Source organism: Haliotis rufescens, unplaced genomic scaffold, assembly GCF_023055435.1.
Source record: "Haliotis rufescens isolate VD_foot unplaced genomic scaffold, xgHalRufe1.0.p SCAF_48, whole genome shotgun sequence".
Taxonomy (NCBI): Eukaryota; Metazoa; Mollusca; class Gastropoda; order Lepetellida; family Haliotidae; genus Haliotis; species Haliotis rufescens.
This window is the reverse complement of record NW_025964201.1, coordinates 2354072-2365618: the sequence shown is the minus strand read 5'-3', so window position 1 is coordinate 2365618 and position 11547 is coordinate 2354072. Positions and strand designations below refer to the sequence as shown.

Here is an 11547-nt window from a genome sequence, read left to right as displayed (position 1 = left end):
TCACTCACACACTCACTCACACACTCACTCACACACTCACTCACTTCACTCACCGCACGCGCATTGACCTTGATGAGTATCTCTTCATTAAGGAGGCGATGCCATGGAAACTATTTTTAAGAATTAATTCCATCAGTGAGTGACTACTAAACCAAATATATTGCATACAATGTGATTACATATTCAGGTGGGCTACAGTGATGTTTCACTATTTTTCACTTTTCCCGTGAATACATAATTTCACGCTGGCCTTTCTTGAATTCAAATAAGGATCGTACGTGGCCGAGTGGTCATAAGTGCGGCAACTTGTTGTCTCCCCTTTGTTTGCAGGATCAGCTCATTGTGGCTGAAGACACCCTGGCTATGTTCATGCTGTCAGCACCAGATCAGGGCTTGTCGACTTTACAAGTCATAAATGTCTACAATGGTGTTATTGTCCTCTCACGTAAAAAAAACTAAACTATTCATGATACGACCCCCGTGATGATCCGGGGCAACTAACCAAATCATACTCGCTGACTTCGTCGATACATTCACCAATGCAATCGTTACCCAATTGCGTAGATCGATGCTTGTGATGTCAATCACCGGATTGTCTTGTCCATACTCGATTATTTACGAACATATTTTTTTAACGGTTTTCTTTGCATATAAGCAGCAGATTCTCTGCACTTGCAGACAGCAGATGTAATTCAGAATCAACAAATCGCCTCAGTTTCAACAAAATCAGTAAATGTTCTGTTGTGTTACTGGATTTTCCGCCTATATCACGAGCATGTGTTTATAAATCACTATCAAATAATGATGAAACCATATGTTCGCGAAAAGGTGAGTGTATCCTGCCCTACCGGTGGTATTCGTCACAAACACATGCAATGGCAAGTCAATTGTACACCTGAAAAAACACGGGAACAAGTCAAAATAAGCAATTGCATCGGACATCATTTTTTTTCAAACTGGAACGTCTGAATTGAAAATGTCCCCATTATGTCTACGATGAAAATTTTGAAAACTTTACTGAGGCTTTCTTTTTCCACTTTCTTTTTATCGAAATTATGTGACTGGCGCGTGCTACCGTTATGGCAGAAGTTTACATTTGGTTTTACCCCAAATAGAATCCGCGGATACACAGGGCTGATTATTCACTGGCATTGACGTACACCATACACCTGGAATATTGCTGAGTGTCGCGTAAAAACAGAAGAACATGTGAGTAAAACATGCTGTCAGTGGCAGAAGCTATGCTGGGATGATTAACAAAGCTAACTGAAGTCTAAGAAGAGCTTGTAACATAGGTAATGTCTTGAGGTCTCTGGAAGAATCATAAGCCCTTGTAATAATTTTTTTGAGAGCTACGTTTACATGTGAACCGAGTTGGGGGAATAGGGGAATTAAACGTATAACAGAAGGCATTAAAACTTTTAATGTCCATTGAGCTAGACTTCATGAGGGATTTATGGGAGGTTTAATACAGCTGCTGAATCTGAATAAATAGATTACAAACAAATTAAGTTGTGACAACAAGCTAATGTTATACGACAGCCTACAGAAAACATTATTCACAAGTCTGGCCAACGACTAAAAGTGCCAGGACTTACAAGAAATATATAGAATATTAATCTGGTCAGTATGTGTAAGTGAAAGATATACAGATATATCACATATGTTTACTGTGACACGCAACAACAAGCTGGTTGAGTCGCTGTTGCTCAATGTGTCACGTAAAGGACATAGGTCCCAGTCTGGCAGAATGGGGAGCCTGCCAAATACACCGACGGCAGAGGGTGTGAAAATGTAGACAGGCATACACACTTTCCATTACCAAGGGATGAACTACACCATTAATTATTGATAGAGATTAATCATCCTCCATATCTGTATAGCTTGCCATATTGCTGGGGGGAGAGGCATGTCGCTTACGTATTAATAATTTGTGTGTGATATTTGATTTGTTATCAGTGTGATGTTTCACAATATTATTTATATGAGGGCTGGTCAAAAAAGTTCTAAGCCTGACAAACTTTCAGCTATGGGCCATAACAAATTGAACTAGTCAATGAGTTCATTGCGTGTGTATTTGGTCTGTTGAGAGCGTTTGTATATTAGTGACAGCCTGTTGGACGTGATTGGGGTCCGAATCGACACATAGATAGAAAAGAACCAGTGCCGAGCAGTCATAAAGTTTTTTACTTCAAATAAATGTACTCCCCAAGAAATTCATGTCCGCATGTCACTAGTGTGTGGTGCCCCAGCTATTCCACTGTTAAACGTTGGGCAGCTATGTGTAAGGCTGGGAGAACAAGCCTTGATGATGACCCTAGATCTGAACGTCCCTTAACTTCCATTAATGAAGATTCAATCAAGGAGATGGAAAAACTTATACAGTCAGATAGGTGTATTGGCACTGCTGCACTTGGATTAATTGAAACTATTATTCATGAACATTTACAGATGAATCAGATATCTGCTCCTTGGGTGCCAACGATTTTAAATTCTGACCTCAAGGAAAAACAGCTGACATTGCCAGAGAAAATGTAGAGCTAATTGAGGAGGATTTGGTGAAATTCGAAAACAACTCTGCAACAACTGTGTAACAACTCTGCAACAACTGTGTAACAACTCTGCAACAACTGTGTAACAACTGTGCAACACCTCTCCGACAACTCTGCAAGCAATATGCTGAGTCCAGGACTTGCCAGGCTTGTTATCAGGTAGAATCAGTCAAAGTAATAGTATGGCGATGGAGGAACTTGTCCAACTATTGAAATACTGCTGTCATAGTTTGTATTCGTACCAGTGCTTTGCAAAAGGAAACTGCCCTTTAAGTCACCCCTATTAATCACTGAGAGATTCCTATCTATATCTAGATCCATAAACAAATTTGGGTTTCAACCCACTTAATGTTGATTATACAGAACTATTATTGTAATCAAAATGAAATTAAACCCCTTGATAGAAGTATTCTTCTGTTGTGTATGGATGCATCACCTGTATCATTTATCTGGGAATATAGGGAATATAGCACTGCCATGCATTATTCAGGCGTTAGAAACGGCGATGTTATTCCCTGGGGAGATCGTATTAGTGTTTGACTTTGTAGACACATTGGAGCCATTTGTCGAGCTGATCACAGAGTGTGATCTCTTTCTGTGGAGGTGGGAAACTACTGACGAGAGACCCAGGGGAGACCAGGGGAGACCGGGGGAGACCAGGGGAGACCGGGGGAGACCAGGGGAGACCAGGGGAGACACAGGGGAGACCAGGGGAGATGCAGGGGAGTCCGGGGGAGACCAGGGGAGGTCAGGGGAGACCGGGGGAGACCAGGGGAGATACAGGGGAGACCAGGGGAGACCCAGGGGAGGTCAGGGGAGACCGGGGGAGACCAGGGGAGACCGGGGGAGACCAGGGGAGACCAGGGGAGACCAGGGGAGACACAGGGGAGACCAGGGGGGACACAGGGGAGACCAGGGGAGATACAGGGGAGATACAGGGGAGACCGGGGGAGGTCAGGGGAGGTCAGGGGAGACCGGGGGAGACCAGGGGAGACACAGGGGAGACCAGGGGAGACACAGGGGAGACCAGGGGAGATACAGGGGAGACCGGGGGAGACCAGGGGAGGTCAGGGGAGACCGGGGGAGACCAGGGGAGATACAGGGGAGACCGGGGGAGACCAGGGGAGGTCAGGGGAGACCAGGGGAGGTCAGGGGAGACCGGGGGAGACCGGGGGAGACCAAGGGAGACACAGGGGAGACCAGGGGAGATACAGGGGAGACCGGGGGAGACCAGGGGAGGTCAGGGGAGACCAGGGGAGACCAGGGGAGGTCAGGGGAGACCGGGGGAGACCAGGGGAGACACAGGAGAGACCCAGGGGAGACCGGGGGAGACCGGGGGAGACCAGGGGAGATACAGGGGAGACCGGGGGAGACCAGGGGAGGTCAGGGGAGACCCAGGGGAGACCGGGGGAGACCCAGGGGAGGTCAGGGGAGACCGGGGGAGACCAGGGGAGACCCAGGGGAGGTCAGGGGAGACCGGGGGAGACCAGGGGAGACCAGGGGAGACCCAGGGGAGAACCAGTAACTATGCTGACATTAAGGACAGGAGTTGTGATCGTGCCGCGTGCATTTGATGGTAATGTAGTTACTCAGTGACGTGAACTATGATAATATTATAAACTATTGGTCCTACTGAACATATTGAATAGAATACGGGAATTGCATAGCAAGTGGTGAAATCCTATCACACAACTATGCAAAAGTTTCCAGTGTGTGACAAATCATCCTTCACATCGTGTTACATTTCACATCTTGAGATCCGGTAAATACGTCAACATCAGATACAAATATTTTGGACTTTTTTCAGAAAATGGATCTTTGTAACTTTTAGTTTACCCATAAATAATGTATGCAGGTTCAGTCAAAACTTCCCATTTACTTCAATGATAAGTCGCCTAATCAAATTATAAGACACATGAAAAATAAAATATATTGCTCGGTCAAGCCAATGTACCACCAACTCCCTGCCTCAAAGATTAACGAGAATCCTTAATACAATAAAGGAGGGACTCTCTTTATATTCACAGAAAGTATTTGACACTGGTGGAATTAATACTATGTGGATTTTTAAAAACTCAAAGGATTCGCTCGACTTTTTGTCAAAACGTTTAATTTTTCAACTTGGTATACCAGTATCCCACATGACAAACTTAAACCTTAAATCCATGGGACTTTTGTTGCAAAACGTGGTGACTATAGACATATTGACATATCAAGTCAATTTCTCAAACATGAAACCAAAACGCTCCCCTTCTTACTGATCTGTTTCTTTGTGCATATGAATCAGTATTTGTGTTCAGATTGGCAAAGTCAAAACAAGGCCAAGAAGTTTAACGTAAGCTTCAGCTATATCGATGATTTTATATCTTCAACCATCAAATAGCCAATTCCCTCTCACTGATTTACCCACCCGAACTCAAAACAAAGGAGACCATTGAGACCGCTTCATCTGTTTCATATTCAGATCTATGCATAAAGATTCAGAGTGACAAAACACTCGCCACAAGACTGTTTGACAAATGGGATGACTTCAACTTTCCAATAGTCCCTTTATGTCGAGAAGTATTTCTGCAGCTCCAGCCCGTGGTGTTTATATCTCGCATCATTTGAGGTACAATCGAGCATGCTATTTCTACGAAGATTTCAAACAGCAACTCTTGCTCAAAAGATGTTGGATCAAGGTTACAACATTCCTGCGGCAGTTCAAATTTCAAAAACTTCAGGGTTCACATGTAGAGGATGCTTCCAAATTTGATGCATCAGTGACATAAGGCATGTCCGATGAGATTCCCTATGTTGCCCTGTTTTTTTCAGGTGAACAATTGACTTGCCTTTGCATGTGTTTGTCACGGGTGCCACCGGTGGGGCAGAATACGCGCACCTTTTGGCAAACACCTGGTATCATCACTACTTGTGATTCATAAACACATGCTCATGATATAGTCGGAATTCTACAATCGACTATGTTTTTGGCAGAGATTTCTTATGAATATGGAAAGTATTTTTGTCGCTTTTATATATTATAATTTCCATTTCGTCTTTCATATTTTGACAACAATATTGTAAAACTTTTCTAATAGTATTGCATTAGCATGGTGATTACATTTACCTTCCAACAGAGGCTCTGTCAGTCTTCAACTGGATGGCAGGTCCCATCACCATAGCTGGCATTCATTGGGTTAAGTAGGTTGCAGAGGAGGTTTGGCGTGGGACGACTGGTCTTCAGCAACCAATGACGGTGGTCAGGTGACCTCGTTGATTGCGTGTCATCGTACCCGCATGGACCGTTGCTCATAATATCAATCAATGGCTTGTCTGGTCCAGATTCGATTATTTACAAACCGCCATCATACAGAATTAGGAAACAACAAACAGAGAGTAGGTTGCAGACACAGATGTTAAGTCGCCAACACACCAGTTACAAGGACCATGAAATCAGATAATAGTTTGAAGAAAGATGTGAGACAACCTCAGTACATTTTGTTTATTCATTTTCATATGTTCTTTCTTTTCTACTGCCTCGGGAACATTGGTGGCTCAGCCGTCTAATTCACTGCAATTTGCTCTACATGTTTGCATCCCGTAGGAGTTCGAATGATCTACCGAATCTAAGAATCAAACAATATTGTTTTCTGATTTACGGTGACACTGATACAAAAGTTAATACCCCTTACACGTTGATGTGTGCATATAGCTTTATGGTGATGTAACAATTCATGGAGGTTCTAGTGTGTTCACTCGTTAAGCACAGTTCGATTTCTCACATAAATCCCAATCGCCAGTGTAGATGGCTGACATGCGTGTTTCAACTTAATATCTGGTAGTTCGATACAAATAGGAAACATCTTGTGTACTTGCCATCGTGTGCCTCATTCCGGCCACTATACTCCATTACCTCCCACGTATGTAATGTTATCTACAAGCTGCCGTGGTTAACGTCATCCCCACCATCATCCCCCACCAAGATGATTGCGCCACGATGAAGATAAAGGTCTTTGTAACCCTCTCTATTTCCGTGCTGGGACCATTACACAGTTCTTACTTTAGAGTTGGATCAACTTTTACTGAGCAGGGTAAAGCAACAAGAAACATAATCCAACTGATATGTTCCAGACAAAAGTCACTCGGTGATTATAGATCAATGGAGGTCACCAATTGTAAGAAAACCGAGCAGACAGTAGCCTGCCAAAGACATTAACTTTTACATTTACAGAGATCCGCAATAAAAACATTTTGTCTTTATGTTTGGTACAAGGTCACGTGCCGACACTGTAATCAAAGCTAACCAAATCACACCCTGACATTTCTAGGCCTGTCTTAGTCAGTCATGGATCATCTCAGGAGGAAATTCTATAATCAAGGATTTGTTTTAGACGGAAACGACCGAGTGCAATAACTGCTAATGCCTCGTGTGATATAAAATGATAGCAGAGGATGATGGGCTAGATGTATAGTCCCCAGCAGCGGACCGGGGCAGTTTGAGGTCTCCACCCTCCCCTCATAGTACAGATTGTCTGGTAGGCCTCCAAAGAGAACGACCAATCCATACAAATGTTCCATTTCAGTCATATTCAGTTTGTTTTCAGTCATGAGAGAAAATATTCCCTTTATATTAGATTCAGATATTCTGATCTTTTTGCCTGCCGGTCTTCCAATTAATTGTTTTGTCCATTAAGGGGGGCAACACCATAAATTGGCTTCACACATTGTACCCTTGTGGGAATCGAACCCAGATCTTCGGCGTGACGGGCGAACGCTTTAACCACTGGGCTACCCCACCGCCATTGATGAAGATGATGGTGGGGACAGTGAGAGTTATGCCAGCGGTGGCGCTGTTGTCACTTTCTGTAGTCGGATGTCATCATACCCCGATTGTGTGGAGTGTAACTTGTGGTGTCAACTACTTGTCTGCCAGGCTCAACAAGCTGGTTATGTCTGGTTATGACAAACAGGCGCTCACACAGGGTCAAAATAAGTCTCAATGACCTTCCGTGTATACTCGATGTAAGACCTTACACTTGAGTGCTTACATTGTGTAACCAGGTTGATTTTGAATCTTCGTGCCTTAATTGTTGTGTGTCACTGTACCTGCACTTGCCTTTCGTACCCTTCATACTTTCAGTTATATATTTATCTATGCAGTTAGTTAGTTCTGAGCGCATAACTTTCCGTTCAACAGAATTTAATAATAGTGCTTTGCAAATGATCTTTTCCACTTTTCATTTTTGGGAAATGGAATCCAAAAATCAATTAATACAAAGGTCTTTCTTTTCTAGAGGCACTGCACATCAGTAGTTTATTTACATATTTATGACAAATGCACTATCACTAGTATATACACGTAATTTATATAACCAAATTATTAATGCGTTTGTTAATTAAGGAATCACTTATCGGTACATATTTAGAGTGGTCATATTAGTAGGACATTTACGGTCGACGTGGTGTAATCCTGAAGAGAGGCCATTGATGTGGTGATCTGTAATCACAGACCTTCAACAGGGGCAACAGCGAGCGCCCCGTCTAAGTAGAGAAGCATCACCCAGCATGTCCTTCCAGCATACTGAGAATGTCTCGTAAATGTTTCAGCCCAGCTTTACCTACATTGCTCCCATGCTGCGCGGATGAGGCGCTGTAGCGGGGAAATTAATTTAATTTTTTTCAATCATTTTACATTTATTTGATAAAATGTGACATTCCAGTACATAGTTGATTAAGGGTCATTAGAGGCCACTGGCAGCAAGGATGAAGGGTTCCAAATGGCCAGCTCCCTCGCATGACTAACTATCTGCAAAACAAACAGGACAAGGATGTCTTGATGATTATGTTGGGAATCAATGGATGGAAGGTATTGTTGTAATCGAGCATGAGAGGTTTTCTTCCTCACAATCCGTCTTATCGCCGGCTTCTTTCTGCACAGAAGATCCTTCTTCCAAATCGTGCCGACATTATGCACAAATAGTTTGACAATCTTGTCAAATTGATTTCATTCTGCTGTCGACTTGCTGCCCGAGTTGTCCCTACAAGTGTGTCATATTGTTTGTGCTCCACCAACCGCGGATGTTTACAAAGGGAAGCATCCCTGTCAGCACTGTCGGCATTAGCTAATATATCACATCACCTTAAGTGTCTATGTTTCAGGATTTAACAAAGGTTTAATCATTTATATTCCGTACTTTGGTGGTCATATTTGTGTCGTTTTTATCTTTAAAGAATTGTTCCGGTCAACTCTTGGGTTGATGGAGTTGACGCCAATTATCAAACAATGGTCTTGTTAAGTACACAAGTAAGTGAGTGAGTGGTTGTTTAAAGCAGTATTCCAGTGATGACGTGTCAGGGTTTGAAATACCTGGTCAAGGAAACACGAGATCGATAGCATGATCAACCAGCCGTCAGTGCACGATCACATAATCAGCCAGCTCACACATATTGACGACCTGATGTTCAGTTGTCACTGTGACGAACATCGGTCCCTGGGGACCTGCCTACTTTACACAAGACAAGCATGGGGCCCTGGGGACCTGCCTACTCTACACGAGACAAGCATGGGTCACTGGGGACCTGCCTACTCTACACAAGACAAGCATGGGTCCCTGGGGACACGTCTACTCTACACAAGACAAGCATGGGTCCCTGGGGGCCTGTCTACTCTACACAAGACAAGCATGGGGTCCCTGGGGACACGTCTACTCTACACAAGACAAGCATGGGACCCTGGGGGCCTGTCTACTCTAAACAAGACAAGCATGGGTCCCTGGGGACCTGTCTACTCTACACAAGACAAGCATGGGTCCCTGGGGACACGTCTACTCTACACAAGACAAGCATGGGTCCCTGGGGACCTGCCTACTCTACACAAGACAAGCATGGGTCCCTGGGGACATGCCTACTCTACACAAGACAAGCATGGGTCCCTGGGGACCTGCTTCCTCTACACAAGACAAGCATGGGGCCCTGGGGGCCTGTCTACTCTAAACAAGACAAGCATGGGTCCCTGGGGACACGTCTACTCTACACAAGACAAGCATGGGTCCCTGGGGACACGTCTACTCTACACAAGACAAGCATGGGTCCCTGGGGACCTGCCTACTCTACACAAGACAAGCATGGGTCCCTGGGGACATGCCTACTCAACACAAGACAAGAATGGGTCCCTGGGGACCTGCCTCCTCTACACAAGACAAGCATGGGGCCCTGGGGACCTGCCTACTCTACACAAGACAAGCATGGGTCCCTGGGGACACGTCTACTCTACACAAGACAAGCATGGGACCCTGGGGACACGTCTATTCTACACAAGACAAGCATGGGTGCCTGGGGACACGTCTACTCTACACAAGACAAGCATGGGGCCCTGGGGGCCTGTCTACTCTACACAAGACAAGCATTGGACCCTGGGGACCTGCCTACTCTACACAAGACAAGCATGGGACCCTGGGGGCCTGTCTACTCTACACAAGAAAAGCATTGGACCCTGGGGACCTGCCTACTCTACACAAGACAAGCATGGGACCCTGGGAGCCTGTCTACTCTACACAAGACAAGCATTGGACCCTGGGGACCTGCCTACTCTACACAAGACAAGCATGGGGCCCTGGGGACCTGCCTACTCTACACAAGACAAGAATGGGACCCTGGGGGCCTGTCTACTCTACACAAGACAAGCATTGGACCCTGGGGACCTGCCTACTCTACACAAGACAAGCATGGGGCCCTGGGGGACCTGCCTACTCAACACAAGACAAGCATGGGGCCCTGGGGGACCTGCCTACTCAACACAAGACAAGCATGGGGCCCTGGGGGCGTGCCGACTATACACAAGACAAGCATGGAGTCCCTGGGGACCTTCCTACTCTACACAAGACAAGCATGGGACCCTGGGGACACGTCTACTCTACACAAGACAAGCATGGGGCCCTGGGGGCCTGTCTACTCTACACAAGACAAGCATTGGACCCTGGGGACCTGCCTACTCTACACAAGACAGGCATGGGGTCATGGGGACCTGCCTCCTCTACACAAGACAAGCATATGTACTGAGATCAGTCCACTCTACACAAAAAAAGCATTGGTACAGAGGTCAGTCTACTCTACACAAGACAAGCATTGGTACAGAGGTCAGTCTACTCTACACAAGACAAGCATTTGTACAGAGGTCAGCTTACTCTACACAAGACAAGCATGGGACCCTGGGGACCTGCCTACTCTAAACAAGACAAGCATGGGACCCTGGGGACCTGTCTACTCTACACACGACAAGCATGGGCCCCTTGGGACCTGCCTACTCTCAACAAGACAAGCATGGGACCCTGGGGACCTGTCTACTCTACACAAGACAAGAATGGGGCCCTGGGGACCTGCCTACTCTAAACAAGACAAGCATGGGGCCCTGGGGACCTGCCTACTCTACACAAGACAAGCATGGGACCCTGGGGACACGTCTACTCTACACAAGACAAGCATGGGGCCCTGGGGGCCTGTCTACTCTACACAAGACAAGCATTGGACCCTGGGGACCTGCCTACTCTACACAAGACAAGCATGGGGCCCTGGGGGACCTGCCTACTCAACACAAGACAAGCATGGGGCCCTGGGGGCCTGTCTACTATACACAAGACAAGCATGGGGACCCTGGGGGCGTGCCTACTCTACACAAGACAGGCATGGGGTCATGGGGACCTGCCTCCTCTACACAAGACAAGCATATGTACTGAGATCAGTCCACTCTACACAAAAAAAGCATTGGTACAGAGGTCAGTCTACTCTACACAAGACAAGCATTTGTACAGAGGTCAGCTTACTCTACACAAGACAAGCATGGGCCCCTTGGGACCTGCCTAATCTAAACAAAAGAAGGGTGGGACCCTGGGGACCTGTCTACTCTACACAAGACAAGCATGGGACCCTGGGGACCTGTCTACTCTACACAAGACAAGCATGGGCCCCTTGGGACCTGCCTACTCTAAACAAGACAAGCATGGGACCCTGGGGACCT

The 11547-nt window shown here is 45.9% G+C and overlaps 1 protein-coding gene across 1 annotated transcript; it reads left to right on the top strand.

Annotated features, from left to right (window-relative positions):
* The first annotated feature begins 3057 nt into the window (after positions 1 to 3057).
* Positions 3058 to 4077, top strand: LOC125372793 (collagen alpha-2(VI) chain-like). The gene has a single exon (XM_048383428.1). It carries the CDS (start codon positions 3058 to 3060, stop codon positions 4075 to 4077), a length of 1020 nt encoding a protein of 339 aa, XP_048239385.1.
* Positions 4078 to 11547: the final 7470 nt, after the last annotated feature.

What these genes read in the sequence shown, in the direction of transcription:
- LOC125372793 (XM_048383428.1), top strand. Translation starts at nt 3,058, where the DNA reads ATGTTATTCCCTGGGGAGATCGTATTAGTGTTTGACTTTGTAGACACA.